Raw genomic sequence first — 23,588 nt, forward strand, 5'->3', positions numbered from 1 at the left:
CTAGGCAGAAAGAAAAAATTTTTCAAATCTTCTCATTGCAGTTTTCTATAGTTAGATCTTGATCACCATGAGCAGGAGCCACTTCCTCCTCTGCAATGCCCTGCCTAGGGATAGATCAGACCTGAATCAGTTAATTGAGCTCCTAAGAAATTGCTTTGTGAGCTGGGTGTGGTGGTACACACCACCTGTAATCCCAGTGGCTCAGGAGGATGAGGCAGGAGGATGGTGAGTTCAAAGCTAGCTCGCCTCAGCAATGGCAAGGAGTTAGTGAGATCCTGTCTTTAATAAAATACAAAATAAGGCTGGGGATGTGGCTTAGCAGTTGAGTGCTCCCAAGTTCAATCCCTGGTGTAACTCCCTCCGCCCAAAAAAAAAAAAAAAATTACTCTGAATCCTAGTGCACCCAACCTAAAGATCCAGCACCCTCAGGGAAGGGAGCCCCCTTGTTACAACAGTGTTGCCAAGGCCTCCTGTTGTGACCCCATGACTTTCTACCCAGTACTTAGATACAGGGCTGATTGGGTCTGGCAGGTATTGATGAGGATACCCATGGCTAGTTGATTTTAATAAAAACAACTTTAGGGCTGGGAATGGAGCTCAGTGGTAGAACACTAGCTTAGCTTGCATGAAACCCTAGGTTTTATCCCTAGACCATGAAAAAGCAAAACCAAAAAGCTTTAATTTCTTTTTACAGAGGTGATACAGGTTACAGATAAATTAGAAAATACAAAAAAGACTATACTCCTTATTGCCCCTCATATCAGGGTTTTGATCATACATATTCTCAAAGACTTGGGATCTATTGCAATTTTTTGTTAAAAACATTTAAAAATTTGGAATAATTTTAGACTTACAGAAAAATTGACAAAGATATGAGCTCATATATACCTTTCACCAGGGTTAACATCTTACAAAACTGTGGTATGTGTGTCAAAACTAGGAAATTGACGTTTTGACATTATTTGGATTTCATCAGTTTTTCTATTAATGTCCTCTTTCTGTTCTAGGATGCAGTCCAGAATTGCACATTTTGTTTAGTCATTGTCTCTCTTTAGTACCTACTTATTTGTGAGAGTTTTTGAGTCCTTGTTTTCCATGACCTTGACTTGAGTTCTGGCCAAGGAGATCCTGTAGCATCTCCTCCAATTTTAGTTATCTGACATTTGTCTCATGGTTACTTACTGGGTGGGAATATAGGTTTTGGTGAATACCATAAGGTAAAGCACTCTTGGCATCCTGTTGGGGTATGTGTAACATCCACATGACACCATTGATGTTAAATCACTTGGTTAAGGTGGTGCCTTCAGGCTTCCCACTGTACCTTTACGATTTTTCTTTCCTTTAGATATTGGGAAAAAGTCACTAAGTCCAGCTCAACCATAAGAGGTGGTAGGGGGGTAAGGAGGTAGGGTAAGGTAATTGAGCTCCTCCTCCTCTATGAGTATTCATATGTGCTGGTTTGAGATCTGCTTTTATGAAATTAAATGGCCTAACATCTATTCAGATCATTCATTCTTCACCTAAGCAAGGGCAGCCAAGGATGCTGTGAGCACTAAGAACCTGACCTCCAACTCCACAGGCTGTGAGTGCTTATTGAGCATGCTGCCTTCTGTAGACACTGAGTGCGAAGTAGCCTAAGAAGAGCCTCTGGTTAACTAGCCAGTCCTCTTCTCCTGCCCCAAGCAGGGCAGTGCCAGTGGCTATAAGTAGGTGGCAACAAATGAACACCCACTATGGAGGCCAAAAGTACAAAGTGGCCAGAGTCCAGCTGCACCATAGTTTTGAGGGCACAGTCAGGTGCTGGGCTGAGCTCTACTAAGGAGTGGATAGTGTGTCTGTGATCTCTGCCTTCAAGCCTAAAGAATCACCAGATTTGTGGTGAAAGTGACTGTAGTCTGCTAATTAGACCTATTCCAGGGTCACTGGCCTAGAAGCTGACTTAGTGGGCAGTTACTCAGCCACCAGCCTTTTCCCAAGTTCTGATCTGTTCAACATAGTGCCAGCCTCCCCAGTCCCATCTTCCCTTATTAGCTAGGAAGATAGGCATGTCCCTGAGACTCAGTTTCTGGGAAATATAAAAACTTGCCCAACAGTATATTAGTTTTCCTGAGAAGACGACATGGTTTTGAAATTTTGTGTAAATAGTTTCTGGTGATGTCTTTTTTTTCTAGGGGTGGCATCGGAGTTCAGCCCTGCTATGCTTTTGCTGTTAGGCTGACCTCGGAGTGCAGGAGCCTGGCCCCTCCTTCATTCACTGCCCTGTCTTGGCCCAGCAGGGTCACTGCCATGGAATCCACCCATGGTAGCCAGACCTGCAGAGGGATGGATGGATGAGATGTAGGTACAAATCCTGTATCTATCCCTCTCCTCCTACCCTCATCTGGGGCCCAGGTGTTTGTGTGGGGGTACATGGTAGGGAGGCCTCATGGGAACATCCTGTTAGGAGGGAATCTGCCAGCAACTCTGCCGCCAGAAAGAAACCTCTGCAGAGACTACTCTCTGAACTGAGCAGGTAGTTTGGGACATGAAGAGGCCATGGGGCATATGTAAGAAACAGGGAGCTATGTGTGCAAGGGGAGCCAAATATGTAAGGGAATCAGAGCATCCACACCAAGGTCTAGCTTGTTGTGGATTCTTCTGCATAGGCTGAGCTGGCCTAGGGGTGGGCTGGTACCAGGGGTTGTACAAAGCCCATTCTGGTTATAGCTCCCATACTTTTTCAAGGGCCCAGGAAAGAAAGAATACCAAGAGATGCAGCAGAGATGCAACCCATACCTACCTTTAGGACTAGGTATACTGAATATTAATCAAAATCAAAACACTTTCAAAACACTGAGTAAAAAAAAAAAATAACAATATGAAATATCTCAAAGCAACAGAATACAAAAACTGGGCTCTCAGCACAAAAAGGGACACAACTGAAGTTTAAAAAAAGGGTGTGGTAATTCAGCTTCTGCCGGCCCTCTGAAAATGCAGCTCCTGATGATCACTGTGGCTGCTTCTGCATAGAGTACTTGATGACAGCCTCTACTGTAAAGAATCAAAGCTAAAAGCAACTCTCCTTACTCAATTTGGTATTTAAAAGAGGTCATCAAGTTGTAGTCCTCTTCCAAATCCAGAACAGTCTCGACAATATTCTGATCATCGAAAGCCTGCTTAAGGCTGCCAGTGTCTATATCTGAGGACTTCTGAGGGCTCTCGTCCACAAGCAGGGCCCAGGCTTCCTCCTTGAAGGGTGAATCTTGGCAGTGACCACACACACGGTTTAATTCATTTTCAAATTCTAGTTTTCCAGCCAATTCTTCAATAGTTCGGATGCTTGTATGGTCTTAAAGATAAGAACACTCAGCTTTACAATTCCAAGGAGAGGTTTCTAAAGACATTTCAGGCACCAGTTAAAAACCACAAGTGTGAGAGATTGGGCAGAGCTGGGCATTCTTACCCCAGGGCAGTCAGGTTGCCAGACTGAATGCCAAAGTAAGGTGGGCTTGGTATATTCCTTTCAGACACAAACGTTTATCCATCCCCAACTATCTGCCAGTTCCTAAGTTTTAAGTGGAAAGACATAGAAACGCACACACTTGTCTTGGCTCTCAGGGAACTCCCTAATACAGATGAAAAGACATGGTGTGAAACAAAAAAGGTCTTCAGGGGAATCAAAATGCTGCCTGCTGCTGGTGAGGGCCAAGGAGATGGTGGGCAGAGGCAGTGATGATTTCAGTTATCTCCTGGGGCTACTGTAGGAGACTTAGTCCACTAAGTCACAGGCTGGTCAAGGTTTTATAGCCTAAGGTGAGTACCACCCCTCTGTCAGGCTTCCCTCCCATCCTTCATAACCTGGAGACCAGCTTCAAGCAGCATTCAAGGCTATACACCCCTTAACTAGAACTATTTGTCCACTGTGTAAATGAATCATTTAAAAAGTCATACATCCAGGCACAGTGGCACATGTCTATAATCCCAGCAACTCAAGAGGTTGAAGAACAAGTATGGCAAAGGTCAAAATCAGTCTCAGAAATTTAGTGAGATCCTTCCTTGGCAATGTAGAGACCCTGTCTCAAAATTAAATAAAAGGACCGGGGACATAGCTCAGTGGTAAAGTACTCTTGGTTTCAATACCCAGTGTTAGAAAGCATGTCTGACAAACTGTATACTATTATGTTATCAGTGACTCTCTCTGGGTGGGGGGAAGTACAGGAGAGCTTTTGGCGTCAAATCTTTTTTTACTCAGCTGGACTCCTCTCTCTTCCTCCTCCTCCTTCTTTAAATAGGACCAAGTCATGGAGGCTGGCATCCTTTGCCTTCAGGGACTCAATAATTAGACATTTATGAAATGACCTGATTGATGTGTGACCTCACTAGGTTATCAGTTCTGTGAAGAAAGGGACAGGGTTTGACTAATTTGCTGCTCTATGCAGAGTCTATTGTGAGTAGAACAAATCCACCAAATATGGAAAATGAAAAGTTCTTATCACCCAACTCTCTCTAAGACATATGGGCCCTCTGCCTGCATAAAGGACCTATTCTCCCAAGAAGATGATGGCTCAACCCTCTGTACTCACCAATCATATCCAGCAGATCCTTTGTGACTTCTTGGCTAGAATTGTTGAGCGGCATGTTTGAGTCAACTTTCAAATCTCTCTCCATATCTTTCCTGTAGCCCCAGGAGGGGGGAAAAAGGTGGGGAATTAGATCCTCTTTCAAGAAAATATTGGAGGGGAAAATGTTAGATTACTGTGGACTTTAAATTGTCATTTATGCTGTGATTACAGAATAATCAGTCTGTTAATCAGTGAAGAAATTGACTAATAGCATTATCATAATGACTCACAAGCATCACAGTCTGCATTAATGCTTATGAACATCAATATAAATACTTGAGGAGTTTAGCTTTTATTCCACTGGGCAGCCAAGATGGCAGGACTTTTTTTCTACCCTTTCAGTACTGGGTACCGATCCCAGGGGTATGCTATCACTGAGCAACATTGCCAGTCTTTTGAATTTTTTGAAACAGTATCTTGCTAAATTTTCCAGGCTGGCCTTGAATTTGTACAATTTTCTTGCCTCAGCCTCCCAACTTGCTGGGATTACATACAGGTTTATGCCACTGAACCTAGCATATATGGTTAGCCCTGCTCAAAGTCAAGATGCTTGGGACCAGGCAGTTTGAGAGATCTAGGGGAGACTTAACCTGGTGACAGTTCAAAGACTTCAGGGTAGTGTAGGGGAGCAGAAGCAAGGACAACACTAGGAAGTAGGGCCCAGTAGGGTCCAGCCTTTGATTCAATTTCTCCCTATTGTAGACAAAGGAAGGTATCAAAGTCCAGTACCCCAAGTTCAAACACAAGATGGAATTTAAAAATTTAGGATTAAGATTTCTGTTTATGCAGCATAAAAAAAATGAGGTCATTTAAAAAAAATTAACATTCATTACTCCTTTGAGTACTGCAAAGTCGTTTCCATGACTGGTTTAACATCCAGAATTGACAACCAGGCCCTCAACCCAAACACATACACATATAACTTGTTTTCTGGGCTAAACTCTAGAGAATATTTGTGAGCTTCCCAAACAGTCCTGCAGATCCGAAGAGGAGGCATGAATTGACTCTAGGATCTTCAACAATTTTTTCAGAAACAAGAATCTTCTTAATTGTAGTTATTAAACTATCAAATCAGAATCACCTTAAACTTTCTTTTCTCCAGTTTTCCCCATCTCCTGCAGCTCTCCAAAACGGTCTTTCAGGTGCCAAAATGGAGGAGTGCATCAACACATTTTCCTTGCTGGCCAGAGGTTTTCTTTTGGGGCATAAAGCATGTGGTTTTGCATTAACAGGGACATGGTATGGCACAAAGGCAGGGTTCTCGTTCTCAGAAGCACAAGGGGCAGCAGCAAACAGGGCAGTAGAGGAGCAGGCTGCCAGAGGGTGTCCTCTACAGAGAAGCCTATGCATAGGTAGGGAGAAGGAAAGCGATGTGGCACCTGGCTCTAGCCTCTGCAGGCCTGTGCACTCCTGGGAATGACTGACTCCTTCAAAGGCCCGGTCAATGGCTGCGGTCAGCTCCTTTCTGCATCTTCTTAGTTTTTCAGACATTTCCCCTAAAAGGGACCATGTCTTTATTATGTAATACATTGGAAATGCACATAGTAACATGAGAATGAGGGTACGGAGGAGGCTGCCAATCAGCCTGAAAGGGGATCTTGCCACACCTTCCTTGGGGTTATCCCAGGCTATAGGACCCCCACCAGCTCCGCCTCCCTCCTGCCATGGCTTTTGGGAGGGACGCACCCCCACAACCATTCCCTGTCACACTTTCCCCAGGCTCCCACACTTCTCCCCCAAGTCTATGCCACCATAGCCCACCCGTTTGCCCTGCCCCTGCTCCAACAGGCCATGGGACTCAGAAGCTCCAGCCCTATCCTCACCGAGCAGCGCGAAAACACCACAGCCCTCAACGGTCACTGCGCGTGCTGGACCGCGCATGCTGGACCGCGCGTGCCCGAAGCCAGCGGTCCCAACCCCCACAGATTAGGTTAAAGGTCAGACAAAAAAGCCCGGACTACAATGTTCTTTAAACCCTCGTGGCCAGCAGGGGCAGCAAAGGCCTGGTACACAGAGGGAGGCAAGGATAATATAGGACACCAGAATGGGGGCAAGCGGCCAGTTGTGGGGTTTCCAGAAGGGTCAGGGAGAAAACCAGGTCTGGAAAGGCCTATTATGAAAATGCATTACCCAAAACCACTGAATGAGCCCTTTTCCAGGCTCAACAAATTCCCATGAAGGTTCTGTTCTCAAGTCAACATGGACAAACAACTGGATACTGTACTCGGCAGTTTTGTGAATAGACTTCTTTAAGGGGTGTCTGATAAAAGTTCCACACAGAATCTGTCTCAATTCATCAAAGATAGTGGGGGACAAAACATAACTGCTAGGTTCCACAGGAGGTTGAGAGACCTCAATACTAAGTATTTTCATTTGATTATCAGAAGGAAAGCTGGAAATTCCAAAAGGACTCAAAGGAGAAACAAATGGGCTTCAGTGCTAATTTTAGAAAATTATAAACCCATCTCAGGGAACAGCAAAGGACAAATGGACAACATCAAGTTTACTTGAGGCTCGGTTTACTGTGGCCAGACTACTGGGGTGACCAGTATGGGTACCAGAACCAGATATCCAGGAGCTCACAGCAGCCCTGCAAGTGGGTCTTCATGGCTGCACCATATTCAATTACAGTGTGTTTGTCTCCATTCTTTGGAATCCATCAGACATTCTCCGTTGTGCACCCCCACCCACCTCCCACTTTCAGTTCCACAGGCTTTATCTCACCACCTGTTTAAAAAGAAAAATAATTCAGGCTCTTGACAATCCTTCTGAGCAAACAGGGTCTTTTTTTGTCTTCTGCTCAAAAATGAAGGGAATTTCCTCATCTGGCTTTTTAAATTGAACGCAAGCAGTTTTCCAAGTGCCAAAGACATTCTCCTGGGGGATGCTGGGTTCTGTGGGGAAGCAGGGTCGCTGAGTCAGCATCAGTTGGTATCCATGCTGCAAGCCTCATCATCCCCCAAACCTTGCTGTGAGCTGCTTGGCCTGGTCCCTCCATCAGAGGAACCAGGAAAATTGATGAGTGAAGGTGTCTTATAACACTCATCATCCCGACGCTGGTAGAACAGCACATAAGCAGCTTTTGTCTGAAACACAAGAGGGGAGAATCCATCCACTGGTTGGTAAAATTACCCATTGTCCTAGGTTATTTCTCACTATTCAACACTCTCAAAGATCAACCATCTTGTTCTGGATATCCATACAGAGATGACTAAGAAGGGACTATTACCTGAGGCTGGCTCCTGCCAGGCCAGTGGGGAATGGTGGGTACCCTATGGCATAGAGCCTTGAGGAAAGCTGAGCTTTTCCTTTAGAAAGGATCCTAAACAAAGGGCAGGTCAACTCTACCACACCCAGCTCCCCCTGTCACATGAGAATGATTAGATAACCAACAAGCCTGAGAGCTTGTTGGTTACCTAATCATTTAATCCATTAAGTTCAGAGACAGAATCAATCCAGTCAGCATACTCACCACAATTTGGTCCTCAGAGGCCAGGGACACGTTGCTATCATCAAAGTAATACCATTTTCCATTTAGTTTGTTTTTTGCATATGCAGTGTCTGTCAAGTAATAAACAAAATACTAAAGAATCAACTGGATAGTTTACTAGGCTTGCACTAAATAAATAAATAGCACTGAAATTAAAAATAGTTTACAGTTTGTGTCTTTTGTTTTTTTTAAATAGCAGTTAAAAACGAATACATTTGAACAGAGAAACTTAAGCAGAGGTCAAAATTAATTGTAAGGAAAAATAGCAAGTTATAGAACAGCAGGATATATAACATGATCAAAAATTACTAATAGATGGGGCTGGAGTTGTGGCTCAAGTGGTAGAGTGCTTGCGTAGCACGTGTGAGGCACAGGGTTTAATCCTCAGCACCACATAAAAAAGTAAACTAATAAAATAAAGTTTTAAAATTACTGAAAGGGCCCGATTTTCAAACATGCGAAATTTTATTTTCCCAGCCTCTCCTACACTATATGGAGCTGTATGACTCAGTTATACTCAATGAAATGTATGTAGAAGAGTTGATGGGGATTCTGGGATGTCTGTCTCCCCCACCCCCCTTCTGATGGAATAGAATGCAAACATGAGGGCTGGAGACTGAGCAGGCATTTGAAGTTAGAAGGTGATATGGTAAGAATGGAGGGCCAGGCTAGGAGCAGTGGCACATGCTATAATCCCAGCTATTTGGGAGACTAAGGCAGAAGGATTTCAAGTTTCAGGCCTGCCTCAGCAAGTTAGTAAGACCCTCCTTCAAAACAGAACAAAAAGGATAGGGGATATAACTCAGTGGGTAAAGTATTTCTGGGTACAATCCCCAGTATTACTACTATTACTACTGCTACTACTACTAAGACTACTACAACTACTACAACTACTACTACTAGAGAGCTGAAAGAGCAGACTTTCAGGCCAATTTCTATATCTTATTAGTACAGGGAGAAAATTTAAAAGATCAGGGCAGTTCTGTAATCGAGTATAAGTATAAATGGAACTGACCCTTTCTAAGGAATTATGTCTTGGGGACCTAATACTGGGTGTGTTGGCAGCCCAATGCACATGTAGTAGACAGAAATGCAAGGAAATCCAATTCTTCACTTCTATTTCAGTAGCATTTTCCATAAACAAGTAACAAAACTAAACCTACATGTTTTAGAAATTTTGAGACATAGGGCTGGGGTGTGGCTCAGTGGTAGCATGCTTGTCTAGCATGCATGAGTCACTGGGATAGATTCTCAGCACCACATACAAATAAATAAAATACAGGTCCATCAGCAACTAAAAAATATTAAAAAAAAATTTTTTTTGAGACATAAAGTAAAGCAAAAAAAAAAAAGGGGGGGTGGAATAAACAATTCAGTGTCTCTCCTTCCAGTCTCAACCCCCAATAACATTTTGTTTTTTAACTTCACATAGTTGTAATTCCACCTTTTGTAATGATATAATTTTATGTAGCAGTTTTCATGTACACAGTCCATTTCCCCCATGTTATTAATTTTATTTTAAAATGGCTATGAGTTCCTTTATCAAGTAGATGGACAATAGTGCCAATTGTTGATCACCAAGGCAGCTATTAACTTTTCCCTGTTATAAAGAGATGAACATCTTTGGGCATAAAGCTTCCTCTAATGTCAAATCAGTTCCTTAGGATAAATTCCCAGAAACAAGAGTTACTGAATTAAAGAATTAAGAATTTGGGCTGGGGATGTGGCTCAAGCGGCAGTGCGCTCGCCTGGCATGCGAGCGGCCCGGGTTCAATCCTCAGCACCACATACAAAGATGTTGTATCCGCCGATAACTAAAAAATAAATATTGAAAAAAAAAAATAAGAATTTTAAAACAAAACAAAAAGCATGGTGAAGCAATGGTGTTGAAAAAGCATGTAGCCTGAAGCTTGCAGAACTGCACAAGCCAACACCTCAGAAGGAAGCAGCTACCAATACTTACAGTGGCCAACCCCCATGGCTCCATAGTGATTAGATACAGCAATGAGGTCATACACGTAAGGCCTTGCTGACAAGTCACAGACAAACTCAGACATGTTCAGAGCTCTAAGAACAAAACACAAGAATAGCTCTTAAATATTTTAAACTCTGAAAAAGAAGTCAGAGCAACCCAGCAATCTCTTTCATCTAACTGGCCAGAACATAAGAGAGGCACTCAAAAAAACTATTTGAGAAGAAATAGCCAGGCGTGATCACACTGCATGCCTATAATCCCAGGGGGCTCAGGAGGCTGAAGCAGGAGGCTGATGAGTTCAAAGTCAGCCTCAGCAACAGTGAGGCACTAAGAAACTCAGTGAGATCCTGTCTTTAAATGAAAAGACTATGGCAGAGGAGCCCTGGACTTTGTGCTCTGACCACTGACATATTCAGGCCAGAAATTAGGAGAAGCCTCCTGGGTAACTGCCACCAGACCAAATGGAAGGTGAGGGTCTGGAGATAGACAAGAGGACTTCAGCAACTAGGAAGAAGTGGTTATTAATAACAGAATTACAATTGGTGCCATAGTCATTTAAACCAAATACCAAAACAGTTCTCAGAAAGCTTTTTTCCTACAACATCTTATTCTGTTTTTCAGATAGGGTCTTGCTATGTTGCCCATGCTGGTCTAACTCCTAGGCTCAAATAATCCTCCCACCTCATTCTCCTGAGAAGCTGGGACTACAGGCATGTGTTTACCATGCATGGACTTAAAACACTTCATTCTGAAATTTTCAAGTAAAAAAAAGATGAGAATTTTACAACAAATACTCATTACCCACCACTAGATTCTCACATGAACATTGTTCCTATATTTTAAGGACCTACCCTACCCTTTCCCTCCAGAAAGCATTTTTAACCTATCTGGTTGACTTGCTTTCCTGTCTTAGTTACAGTCAATACCCTGGGTCCTGAGGGGACCTGAGAAGATAGCTAGTCCCAGCTGCTACCTCAGAAACAGGACTGTAGCAGGTCTGTACCCTACCTGAAGCCCCAACAATCATCCAGGTCTCTCTGCAGATTGCCCTCTGACCACCTTGCCCCTGTTAATAGAGGTACCACTGTGCTGTACTGCCACTGCTGAGGCCAGGCTCCAATGATGGACTGGGAAAGGCCAGTTAAGTGGCATCAGGGATTTGAGAGGGGGACCAAGAGTAACAGAGAATTAGCAGCCCCCCGAGTCTAGGGAAGGGCTTCTACTGGAGTCTCTTCCCCATGGGAGGTTAGGGAGGGGAGCAATTACTACAATCAAAGTCTACCTCCCAAAGCCCAACAACATACATCCTAATTCAGAAAAGTCTTTGGTAACAAACCTCTCAGAAAATCAATGTCCATATTTCCTGCATGTTTCTAAATTTTTCCTAACACTTCAGTCATAGGGATTCACCTGACTGGGAATTCCACAACTGTATCAAGCTTATCCCTCCAGTATCTGTTGTAGGAGAAACGTTTGAGATGGACTACCAGGATCTTGGGCAAGGACCACAGGTCAAACTTCTTTGTGGCCTGCTGGTGCTTCTTACAATTGGGACAGTACCTGAAGAGAAAAGAGAAGTCTCTGCTTAGCAAGGGATGAGGGGAGCCATTGCTACCTGGGTACTCACGCTGGGGACACAGCTATAATACCACAATAGCTGCTATTCTTAAGGACAGATTTTGGGCAAGGACCTGCCTTCCAAAACAGGCCAATGGCTTTCTTAGTCTAGAAAATACAACCCAAACAGAAGGGCTATGTTATAGGGCTGGCCATGTGAAAAAGTGGCATGTGCACATAAAAGATTTTTTTTTTTTTAATTTTAGGTGGATACAATACCTTTATTTATTTGTATGTGGTGCTGAAGATTGAACCCAGTGCCTTGCACATGCCAGGCCAGCGCGCTACCACTTGAGCCACATCCCCAGCCCCAGTAAAAGGTTTTGGGTACAGATACCAGCAGGTCTCAGATTCTGGAGCACAGAGGTGGCCCTGCCCTGAGAGTGAGAAGGTACATACCAGGGGTCATGCTCCCCAAGGGTCTCCATGGTGGTGAAGAGTTCAATGCAGTCTCTCAGGGCCACTGCAGTCTTCTTCTTCTTCTGAGGCTGCAGCATGCTCATGTGCTTGTCGTAGGCCTGTAAGAAAAAAGTGCTAGTTCTGCAGGGGAAACAAGATCTTACTGAGTCAAAACATAAAGGCCTATGAGAGGCTCTTCCTGGAATATACTTCTGGAGCCTCTGAATATGAAATGATGAAATCTTAGGTGCTGCTCCCTTCTTCCCCGTTGTAATGGGATTAAATCCAGGGACATTCTACTACTAAGTTATATCCCCAGCCCTTATTTTTATTTTGTGACAAAGTCTTGTTAAATTGCCCAGGCTAGCCTCGAACTTGTGATCCTACTACCTCAGCTCCCAAATCACTGGGATTATAGCATGGGCTACTCAGCCCGGCTTTGTCCTTGGTCTTAAATTTGCTGGCTGGGTGCAGTGGCAAATGCCTGCAATCCTAGGATCTCAGGAGGCTGAGAAAAGAGGATCACAAGTTCTAGGCCAAGCTGGGCAATTTAACAAGCTCTTGTATCAAAATAAAAATGAAACAAAATCAAAAGGGCTCAGTAGTAGAGCACTCCTGAATTCAATCCCCAGTAACACCATAAAAGAAAAACAAACAAACAAACAAAACACACCTTGTTAAACTGTTGTCCAACTGGTAAGAATATAAGAATATAGCTAATACACTTCCAGAGCAGAAACTAGCATGTATTTCTGACCATGAACCCTTAGAGACCTACCTCAGATTCTTGTTCATCATAGTAAAGGCTCCGGGTTTCACTGTCCCAGTCGATGGCCAGTGTGGATCGAGCTGCAAGGGGACCAATGTGTCATTCATTGCAAAATGGCCAGCAACGGGAGAGGCTCTCCAAGTGACCAAAGGGAGAAGGGCCTCACTGAGGCAGCAGCAACACTGCTCATTCACCAATGTCCACTATCAAGAATAAGGGCCAAGGGGCTGGGATTGTGGCTCAGTGGCAGAGCACTTGCCTCGCACATATGAGGCACTGGGTTTGATCCTCAGCATCACTTATAAATAAATTTTTTAAAATTAATGTACTGTATCCATTTACAACTTAAAAAAAAAAGAAAGAATAAGGGCTGAACTTGGACCAGCCCTTCCAAACCCCAACCCCTCAAAGCCTTTGGCACAACAGTGCTACAGATAGGTTCCAAAGACACAGGCAGAGGAGAGAGGACCCTGAGACAGAAAACAAAGTCACCTACACTGTCCCCAGCTTACTGCCTACAGACAGATTCCAGGCTACTGTTTGGGGGAAAGAGGGACAAAGTGGGGGAAACTGAGTTGAGGAATCAAAGATTGAAGCTTGAGGAGATGGCTAGAATCTGAAAGGTTCTGTACTACAGAGGATGAAGTTGCAGAGATGACAGAAGTACAGATAGCTAGAGACAGATCCAAAAATATCTCAATGATGCTTTTTTTTTTAAAAAATAGAAATAAGGGGGGAGAAGATATACATTCAATCAGCAGATATATGAAAAAATGTTCAACATCTCTAGTAATTAGAGAAATGTAAATCAAAACTACTCATTTGAGATTTCATCTCATACCAGTCAGAATGGCAGTTATTAAGAATACAGAGAAGGGTTGGGGTTGTAGGGTAGGGTGGTAGGGTGCTTGCCTAGCATGTGTGAGGCATTGAATTCAATTCTCAGAACTACATAAATAAAGTAAAGGTATTTTGTCTATCTACAACTAAAAAAAAAAAATACAGACAATAGGGGTTGTGTAATGTGGGGTTGTGGCTCAGTGGTAGAGCACTTGCCTAGCACATGTGAGGCCCTGGGTTCGATCCTCAGCACCACATAAAAAGAAATAAATAAAGGTATTGTGTCCCACTACACCTAAAAAATAAATATTAAAAAAAAATTATAGACAACAATAAATGTCGGTGAGGACATAGAGGAACAGGCACACTCATAAAATGCTAGTGGGACTGCAAACTATGCAACTAATCTGGAAAGCAGTATGGAGATTCCTTAGAATACTTGAAATGGAACCACAATTTGACCCAACTATCTCACTCCTTGGTGTATACCCAAAGGACTTAGAAACTGTGGTATATAATGGAATATTACTCAGCATTAAAAGAGAATAAAATTATGGCATTTGCAGGTAAATGGATGAAGTTAGAGAATATCATGCTAAGTGAAGTAAGTCAATCCCAAAAACCCAAAGGCCGAAAAAGTGGATACTGATCCATTGGGGCTGGGGGCCGGGGGTGGGATGGGGTAGGTGTGACATGGGAAAAATGGAGGAAGTCTGGGCAAAGGGGAGGGAGTCGGGGATGGGGTATAGGGGCAGGAAAGATGGTAGAATGAAATGGACATCATTACCTGAGATACATGTATGACCCTAATCGTGTACAGCCAGAGAAATGAAAAGTTGTGTTGCAATTGTGTACAATGAATCAAAATGCATTCTGCTGTCACATATACCTAATTAATACATTAATTTATAAAAAAAAAATAAATAAGGGGGGATGGGTATCTAATTCAGTAGCAGAGCACTTGCATAGCATGTGTGAGGCCCTGGGTTCAATCCCCAGTTTGTTAAAAAATGTTAAAATAAAGCCAGGTGCAGCAGTGCACGCCTGTAATCCCAGTGCCTCAGGAGGTTGAGACAGGAGGATTGAGAGTTCCAAGTCAGTTTTAGCAATGGTGAGGCGCTATCCAACTCAGTGAGACTGTCTCTAAATAAAATACAAAATAAGGCTGGGGATGTGGTTTCAGTAGCTGAGTGCTCCTGAGTTCAGTCCCTGGTACAAACCCCCAAAAAAATTAAAATTAAAAGGAGATATAACTAATAAAAAAGAATCAAAGGAAGGAAGGAAGGAAGCAAACTAGTTAGCTAGTTCAAGGACATCTAGTTAACCAGTCAATTTCTTTCCCAATGAAGGAAGCCAAAAGGCATGGTAGCTCCCCTCCATAACCATGGAGGCATCACAAACATTATAGATATCTCTCTCCATCTGTATAGCAGTCCCATCACAGGCTCCAAACAATGGAGAATCTATGCGAGCCATGACTATCTTATACAGAGGATCATATTTTGTGATCATTTTCTGGATCAAAAAGAAGTACGCAGTCAGGCATGGTAGCACACGACTGTAATCCCAACAATTCAGGAGGCTGAAGTAGGAGGATCACAAATTCAATCCTAGCCTAGGTAACTTAGCTAGAAAATGTCTCAAAATAAAATAAAATTAAAAGGGCTAAGAATGTGTCAGAGTACACCTGGTTTCAACCCCCACTACTACAAAAAATCAAAAATAAAAGAACTGTGGTTGTAGTTCCGTAGCTTCATCCCCCATGATTATTTATTTAATTATTCATTCTGAATTGTTTTAATTTGGGGAAATGCTGCTACCAAGAGTGGAAACAGAAGTACCACTGATCCATAGCAAAGGTTCTAAAGCATAGTGGGAATAACTAGAGACCTGCTTCCTTCTGAGGTCATTAAGGACTGAGGATAAAAGCATGAAGGGGGAAGAGGTTGGTTGCTGTAAATGTCCTTAGAGGCAAAGATCACACAGGTGTCTGCTCCCAGAGCCAAAGACTGTGAAAGCCCAATGCTGTGGGTGTCAAGAGCAAGGATTTTTCAAATAGATCCCACATCCCCAAAACCCAGGTTGAAAAGTCAGAGAAAGTACTTACAGTTGAGTTTGAGTAGTTTTCCATCAGTTGCAAGTGAATTTATGTCAGCTGTTCCATAGGAGTTCACAAGACTGAAGGTAAAAAGTCTTTTGGGGCAGGGTTGGCCCCTGACCTTTTGAGTAGTCTCACTGGGGTCACCTCCTAGCTCATCTTCCCCACTACCTTCTGTTTCTGAAAGATGTTCTTTGCCTTCTTCCTGATGCTCCATTTCTTCTTCATCGTCTCCTGTAATACAAATGAAAATAATACAGATTTCATGTCACCATTTCAATGTTAAAATTTTTATTTGAAACCTATGATGATGTTTCCTTAAAGATTTTGCTCTGTGTATGTGAAACTACATCTACCCCTTTGCACTTACCAGGCACTTGAGTTCACGTGTGACCCTCTCTGAGAAAGAGACAAGATGAGCAGAGTAGACACTTCTTCCATGATAAGGAAATAGAGACCCAGAGAACTTAAATGAGTCTCCCAGAGCAACAAAGTGATCCAGCAGTCCTGTCATTCTAAACAGAGCCCTACAACACTTGGTAGTCTACTGGACTTCACACTATGTGTTCTCACTCTTTCAACTTCATCATTAGGTCCACAGAGAGAAAAGTACTAAAATGAGATTCACGCTCAATGCTTAAGAAGACTGTACATTAAAAAATACAAATTAAGGGCTGGGGCTATAGCTCAGCTGATAGAATGCTTGCTTCCCATGCACAAGGACCTGGGTTCAAGCCCCAGCCCCACAAAACAAACAAACAAACAAAAAACCAAAAAAGCAAACAAACAAAAACACCCTCAAGAAATACAATTCAAGGGGCTGAGGTTGTGGCTCAATGGTAGAGTGCTTGCCTAGCATGTGAGGCCCTGGGTTCAGTCCTCAGCACCACTTATAATTCAGGAGTCAATGTTCAAATACTATAATGAACACAAATATTAAGCAAAATTATTCAGTTCCCCTATAAAAAACATGCTGAATGTTAAAATGGAGCATTGTGGTCATTTTTAACATCAATTCTCACTTTCTAGGACTGTGTGTACCTCACAGAAATCTGGGCATTTGGATCTGCTATTGAGAATTTATACCACAACTTGGAGATCATTTATGTTTTACAGAAATAAAGTCACTGGTTCACCTAATTTCCCTCAAAAAGAGTGACAACTACAATACAGATCAGACATAGCTCCTTAATTAGACATGGACTACTTTTCAGCCCTTGGCCTCTGGGTTTCCTTCAATAAGCCCATCATATTGCTTTTCTGACTGATTTCTTTCCTTCCAAAAGCAGGAGCTTCCTAGAGTCGGCCATCATCTGTGGCTTCCTGGGTAAACAAAAAGAAATGCCCAGGAGAGCCTGTCTCTGCCTTCTGATTGGCCAAGACATGTATCTTCCCTAGGGATCAAAGGCTCACCATCCAAGCTACATGCAACAGCTGTGTCAATAGAAGTCAGGACACAGAGGCAGTTAAAGTGATGAGTAAATACCCACATTGTACTCCCAACAGAAGAGAATTCAAATCCTGACTCTGCTTCATGACCTCAGCAAGTCCCTCAATCCTTTAGGCTTGGTGTGCCTGAGGTGAAACTCAACTTAAAGAGCCCCCAGATTAGCCTCAAGAACTCTCTTTGGGCTGTGGTAGATCAGTGGTATAGCACTTGCCTCACATGTGTGAGGCCCTGGGTTCCATCCTCGGCACCACATAAAAATAAAGATATTGTGTCCATCTACAACTAAAAAATATTAAAAAAAAAAGAACCTCTCTTTACCATGAGTATGACACCTTTGAAAAAGAGGGAAAGCTGATCAGCTACTCTGGAGGTTGAAGCATAAAAATCACAAGTTTATGGCCACATTGGGCAATTTAGTTAAGACCTTAACCTCAAAAGCTAAAGGAGCCAAGAGACTTCTCACAAGTTCCCAAGAGTGAACTCTGAGGAATCTCAGAGGAACAAGGTCAATTTTGACCAACTAGGTCTTAAACACCTGGCAGGAGAGTATAGCCTAAACACAGTCCTACATGGATATTTAAAAGGAAAAACAATGTTTTCTTTTGTTTTTTAATGTAACTTAAGATGTACACTTGTGTCAGCCCTAGAAAAGTAAGTAAAGCTGGAAACTATAAAGGAAGGGTTCTTGTGTGGGAGTGCCCAATAATAATAACAAAGATTGTAGAGTTGCAAGTTTGTCCTAATTTGAGCCTGATCTCATAGATGTACCAATCTTCCTAGCCTCCTACATTGATAAACTCCATCTGTTTTTTTCACTGATACGATTATGAGTTACTATCTTCATGGTTTTCAGGGACTGACTAAAATACTAAAAGTAATGCTTTGTTGTCCTGTTTATTACTGTCTTAGCATGACCCCTGACCTGCATATGCTTGTCCAGTCACCTGCCATCAGCCAATGTGAACCTCTAAACTTCTCTGATGCTAAATACCCTTAACTGTCCATGCCCCACCTAATAGAGAATAGGAAGTGACTCGGAGATGTTGTCACCCATTTTTCCATAGAAATGGAATGTAGAAATTAACAGAGGAGAAATGTAACAAGGTTCACGTTATGCTTTGAATATAGCTCTTGCTGCTCTGCCACTGCAACTTATTTTTTAAAATGGACATGTTTCTTTCTCTTCTTCTCTCCCTGCAACTCCCTAATCTCAGGGGAAACAGAATGACCCTTCCCCATTTTAGACAGATTTATCTGTCCTTGAGCACACATTCACTATAGGAAGGAAGTAATCCAGACTTTGGCAAGGGTACCAGAAGATCTCAAAAATGACTAACTACCAAATTAACAAGTGAATTACAACTGCAACAGAAGACACTTGGAATGTAGCCTTTGATTCACCTCTTTAAAAGCCCCCTGTTCCTGCTGATGGGCAGAATCCTAGCCTCTGGGACAGGAGTCCCCTGCATTTCTCCTTTGCTAGCAAAACAGAAAACTTTTTTTCCCTTTTCTCAAAAAAAAAAAAAAAAAAAAAAGACCCTGACTCAAATTAAATTAAAAATAAAAAGGGCTAGAAATGTAGCTCAGTAGTAAAGTGGCCCTGAATTCAATTCCCAACACCAAAAAGAAAAAGAGAAATCTGGTTAGTCTCAGTCCCCCAGTGCGGGGAAACACTTACCTTCACAGCTGCTCCTGGAGCCATTGCAAGCCCCAGGCTCCAAGGGCAAGAGGCTAAACTCATCAGGCAAAGGCTGTTTTATATAGCGGCTTTAAAAAACAAAAAGAAGAAAATATTGTTAGTTTTAACATTTAACTATTTTTCTTCACTATGCACCTAAGTAGTAGTTCATAATTTATTTTCATTTTTATTATTATTGTTATTTATTTTTTGGCACTGGGGATTTAACCTAGAGATGCTCTCTATTACTGAGCTACACCCACACCCCTTTTTTATTAAGTTGCTCAGGCTGACCTCAAATTTGTGACCCTCTTGCCTCAGCCTCCCACATAGCTAAGAGTACAGGTCAGTATCACCACACGGAGCGAGTAGTTCATAACTGATATATTCTGCTATTCGTAAAATAATTTACAGAAATAAAAATGCTTTAAAAACATGTAATGGCACAATACTTTAATGTCTGCTTCTTAGGCGAAATGGCACAAACCTGTAATCCCAGTGGCTCAGGAGGCTGAAGCAGGAGATCACAAGTTCAAAACCCGCCTCAGTAATTTAGTGAGGTCCCAAACAACTTAACAAGACCCAGTCTCAAAACAAAAAATTAAAAAGGGGATGGAGATGTGGCTCAGGGTTTAAGCACCCTGGGTTCAATTCCCAGTACCCCCACCACCAAAAAAAGTCTGCTTCTTCTATGAATGTCATGTGGGACCATGATTTTTTCAACTATTTCCCAGTAATGCTAATGATCAGGTTTGGAATAATAGTGGAGCACTTCAGAAAAAATATTCAAATTCAAAATGGCATCAGAGCATTAGCATTCCTAACACAGGTAATTGACAAGATTCCAAGGCCCAGAGCCTTAAGTGCCCAGATTTGTGGTACCTAAATGTGCCAGATGCCACATCCCAAATGACATCTACTCTGGCCCTTCCAGAAGCTGGCACAGCTGAATTTCTTTTCTTCTTCTTCTTTATTTTGAGACAAGGTCTTGCTAAGTTGCCCAGGCTGGCCTCAAACTTGTTATCCTCCTAACAAAGCCTCCTGATTAGCTGAGATTACAGGTGTATACTACCACCACACTTAACTATCATCCTTACAGAAGTGAGTACATAAAATCAACCTAGACACTTTATAGGGACTGTCACTACTATTACTAGACTTATCTTGATTTCCAATAACAACCAAATCATATTCCTGCTACCAACCTGATCCGATCACAAACAGCCTGGTACAAAAACTCAAAAGTCAGCTTGTGCTTGGGAACAGAAACCAACAGTGGCCTCCCATATAGTACTGCCCCAGAGGAAGTACTTGATGGTCTAGACTTCCTCTCCCTGAAATAGACTGGAAGCGTGACACATTCCGAGCCATCCACGCAGGTGCTGCAGACCTCATACCTGTATCAATCATACAAGAGAGCACTTTCAGCAAACAAGTCCCTGTGAGAACAAACATCTGAGCTGCAGCTATGTGTTGGTCAAGACAATGGTTTCTAGGAAAGAGCATCCTTTAGCAGGAAAGGTAGATAAACCATTTCAGGAGCAACTCCAGAGGCTGGGTCAGGAATCCCACAAAGGATCATCGTCAACATCTATACAACTGGACTTAAGTTCAAGCTCCTTCTCCAACGATGGCTTCAAACTCTGTGCGCCTTCAATAGAGACTCAATATGCAATGATGGCCATTATCTGGACTATTGGGTAAAGGAAGTCAAGTTGATCTTTTGTTACCAAGGATCCTCAGCTTTTTAAACTGAATTCTTGGTGCCCTGCCCTTTAATAAAACCAGGTATAGTATAAGGATGTACACAGAATATTAGACAAAAACTCTTCTTTTCAAATGGAGAACTTTAAAAAGATCAATTATTTGCCATCTTTGTTCAAAAATGCTGAAATAAAACAATCATATTTAATGTTAAAAAAATGAGAGATAACCAAAGAAACTGCTAAATCAAATCAACTACTTTAAAAAATGTGTCTGGGCTGAGGTTGTGGTTCAGCGGAGGAACACTTCCCTAGCACGTGCAAGGCCCTGAGTTCAATCCTCAGCACCACATATAAATAAATAAAGGTATTATGTCCAACTACAACTAAAAAGAATAAATATTTTTTTTTAAAAATGTGTCTTACTTAGTGAATACATGGGATTGAGAAGATTTAAGAGATGTTCTGTCCTGGAACAGATGTTACCAAAATTGCTGACAACTGACTATAGAGGGAGATACAAACTTACTGATTCAATTTTTGAAAACTATAACTTCATACAAATTCCCTCCCAGATGCCTGGCAAGTAGACCTGTCTACAAGAGGAACTCTAAGAACAACTCACAAAAGTGTTCACGATATATTCTAAGTAGGGATCTGTAGTGCACAATGGTTAAGAGCTGGGCCTTGATTTAGGCTGGCCTAGGTTTCAGCTTCACTGTTGCCATTTTCTGGCTTCAGTGACCCAGTACACCAATCTAACTTCTGAGTTTGTTTACTCAGTGGACAAAAGGATTACCTGCTTTACAAGGCTGTAGAAAGAATTAAGTAATTTAGTAGTATGATACATGACATGCTCAAAAAACATCACGTTACTATTGGTTTTCTTAGGCAATTCATCCCCTCCCCTTCACCCTCCCCTGTATGAGGGACTGAATCACTGAGCTACATCTCCAGTTCTTTTTTTTTTTTATTCTTCAGTTGGACACAATATCTTTATTTTATTTATTTATTTTTATGTGGTGCTGAGGAACGAGGGCCTCACACATGCTAGGCAAGTGCTCTACCGCTGAGCCACAATCCCAGCCCCTCTTTTTATTTCTTATTTTGAGACAGTCTCTCCTTAAGTTGCTGAGGGTCTAAGTTGCTGAGGCTGGCTGGAACTTAGGATTCTCCTGCCTTGGCCTCCTAAGTCACTGCCACTATACGCATCATGCCTGCAAGAGGAGTCATCTTTAAAAGAATTTCTTTTCCTGATGGTTGGCCCTAAAACCCTATGGAAATTCCTTTATTGATGAAATTCTGCCAAGCTGCCTGCAGGGAGATGCACCATTTCTTGTGGGATCAGGTATGTGCAATCACTAGTTTCCAGAACTGAGAGAAATTATGTTAAGGATTTGGAGTCAGCAACAGATATGAATGCTAACTTTCCCATTCCCTAGCCCTGTGGCGCAGCATGAGCCTTGGCACCCTCCATTTATAATATCAGGAAAATTATCTGTAAGTGGGAAGGCAGTAAATGGAACTAAATCTTTTATGTATATGTGGTAAAAAAAAAATACATTCTTTTTAATACAGGTATGGAATCCACGGGCACTCAACCACTGAGTCACATCCTCAGCTCTTTTTATTTATTTTTTTTTTAATTTTGAGATAGGGTCTCATGAAGTTGCTGAGATTGGCTTTGAATTCACGATCCTTCTGCCTCAGCCTCCTGAGCCACTGGGATTAGAGTCATGTGCCACCACACTCAGCCAAGAACTATTCTTTTAAGAGTGACCAAGATATCATAGGCCCAAATATGTAATGGGAAGGGCTCTCTGCATTCCTGTGTCAAAAACAGCCAAGCCAGGTGCAGTGGTACATGCCTATAATCTCAGTGGCTTGGGAGGCCAAGGCAGGAGAATCGCAAGTTCAAAGCCAGCCTTTGCAATTTAGCAAGGCCCCAAGCAACTAAGTGAGACCCAATATCTAAATAAAATATTTTAAAAAGGGCTGTCCCTGTGGTTAAGCACCCCTGGGTTCAATCTCTGTTAAAAAAAAAAAAAAAAAAAGTTCTTCAGCAGAGGCAAGTGTTTGAATGAAAGGTAAAGAGGGAAGACCAGCATAGGTTGTGGTCCAGTCAAGCTTCTCTGAGAGCCACAGGGCAATTTCACGTCCCAACCTACTGCAACTGGGAAATACACACAATTATCTAGAGCAGTCATGAAGCAGCACTTTGGATGGGTGAGGAGACCAGTACATTGTCACCACAGTTATGAGAAAATGGAATCTCAGAGCTTGCAGAATGTCTGAGCTGTCAACTGTTGTTTATTTCTGAAATGGGGATAATGGTACTCTGGCACTAGCCTGAGAGGCACAGCCTATAGCACAGAAAGGCCAAGATCCACCTATAAAATTACCCTTCTCATATCTTCCCATGGCCCTTCTCACAGTTACAGTTATGACTCTTCTTGAGTGAGGCATCTCTGACAAAAGGACCATCTGTAGTATGAATCAGCACTCTTAAGCAGCAGCAACTAGTGACCAAAGGCTATGTACATGCTGGCAATGCAGCTCAGTAATGCCAGTAGGTACTTATTAGCACTGATGGCTGCCCACAATTCCCTGAATATCCAGATCTTTCCACTGGGACTTGAAAAAAATGCACACGAACAGACTGCCAGAACTTCACTGTGAAGACACAAATAAGGCAAAGCCTCTAGAATGTTACCTCTGATCCTGCACCAGAAACTGCTAAGTACTCACACAAAAATGTCATCCCGAGGCATGATGTGGCTTAAACCTTCATCCATTTGGAAAATTTTGTGGAACCGGTGATTATACACATCTGTGACCACCATCTAAGAATCAATAGTAATAGAGAGATTATAGGATGACTCAGGGTACCCCTACATTGCTTAAAACACAGAACAGGGGAAAAAAATGTCCTACTAGAGTGTTATCCCTAAAGAAACTACAATGCAAC

At 42.4% G+C, this 23,588-nt stretch overlaps 2 protein-coding genes across 8 annotated transcripts in view; both read right to left on the reverse strand.

The window, feature by feature from the left end:
- Window positions 1-656: 656 nt before the first annotated feature.
- C3H3orf62 (chromosome 3 C3orf62 homolog) lies at window positions 657-6,948 on the reverse strand. Its single transcript, XM_005326910.5, has 3 exons — window positions 5,683-6,948; window positions 4,563-4,654; window positions 657-3,328 (listed from the first exon to the last, which is right to left on the reverse strand). Exons 1-3 carry the CDS (start codon window positions 6,297-6,299, stop codon window positions 3,063-3,065), a joined length of 975 nt encoding a protein of 324 aa, XP_005326967.2. The 5' UTR covers window positions 6,300-6,948; the 3' UTR covers window positions 657-3,062.
- Window positions 6,949-7,103: 155 nt separating this feature from the next.
- Usp4 (ubiquitin specific peptidase 4) overlaps window positions 7,104-23,588 on the reverse strand; it is a 48,671-nt gene continuing 32,186 nt past the window's right edge. For 5 of the 7 annotated variants that reach the window (XM_005326913.5, XM_040269698.2, XM_005326911.5 and 2 more), the window contains 10 exons: window positions 23,369-23,463; window positions 20,123-20,314; window positions 18,918-19,006; window positions 15,799-16,023; window positions 12,861-12,931; window positions 12,083-12,201; window positions 11,477-11,626; window positions 10,055-10,158; window positions 8,074-8,162; window positions 7,104-7,687 (listed from right to left, as the gene is read on the reverse strand). In XM_005326913.5, the coding sequence (XP_005326970.1) occupies window positions 7,526-7,687; window positions 8,074-8,162; window positions 10,055-10,158; window positions 11,477-11,626; window positions 12,083-12,201; window positions 12,861-12,931; window positions 15,799-16,023; window positions 18,918-19,006; window positions 20,123-20,314; window positions 23,369-23,463 (1,296 nt within the window). In that variant the 3' untranslated portion in view covers window positions 7,104-7,525. The remainder of the gene's footprint in view (window positions 7,688-8,073; window positions 8,163-10,054; window positions 10,159-11,476; window positions 11,627-12,082; window positions 12,202-12,860; window positions 12,932-15,798; window positions 16,024-18,917; window positions 19,007-20,122; window positions 20,315-23,368; window positions 23,464-23,588) is intronic. The other 2 variants (XM_040269699.2, XM_021727463.3) reach the window with 1 other exon arrangement.

The sequence above is a fragment of the Ictidomys tridecemlineatus genome, chromosome 3, assembly GCF_052094955.1.
Source record: "Ictidomys tridecemlineatus isolate mIctTri1 chromosome 3, mIctTri1.hap1, whole genome shotgun sequence".
NCBI lineage: Eukaryota > Metazoa > Chordata > Mammalia > Rodentia > Sciuridae > Ictidomys > Ictidomys tridecemlineatus.

Excerpts from the sequence above, each read along its gene's own strand:
- C3H3orf62 (XM_005326910.5), bottom strand. The coding sequence starts at position 6,299 with ATGGTTGTGGGGGTGCGTCCCTCCCAAAAGCCATGGCAGGAGGGAGGC. Across the intron at positions 4,655-5,682 it reads TGGAGAAAAGAAAGTTTAAG|GAAAGATATGGAGAGAGATT; the intron begins GTGATTCTGATT and ends CTGGGGCTACAG. Across the intron at positions 3,329-4,562 it reads GGATCTGCTGGATATGATTG|ACCATACAAGCATCCGAACT; the intron begins GTGAGTACAGAG and ends CTTATCTTTAAG.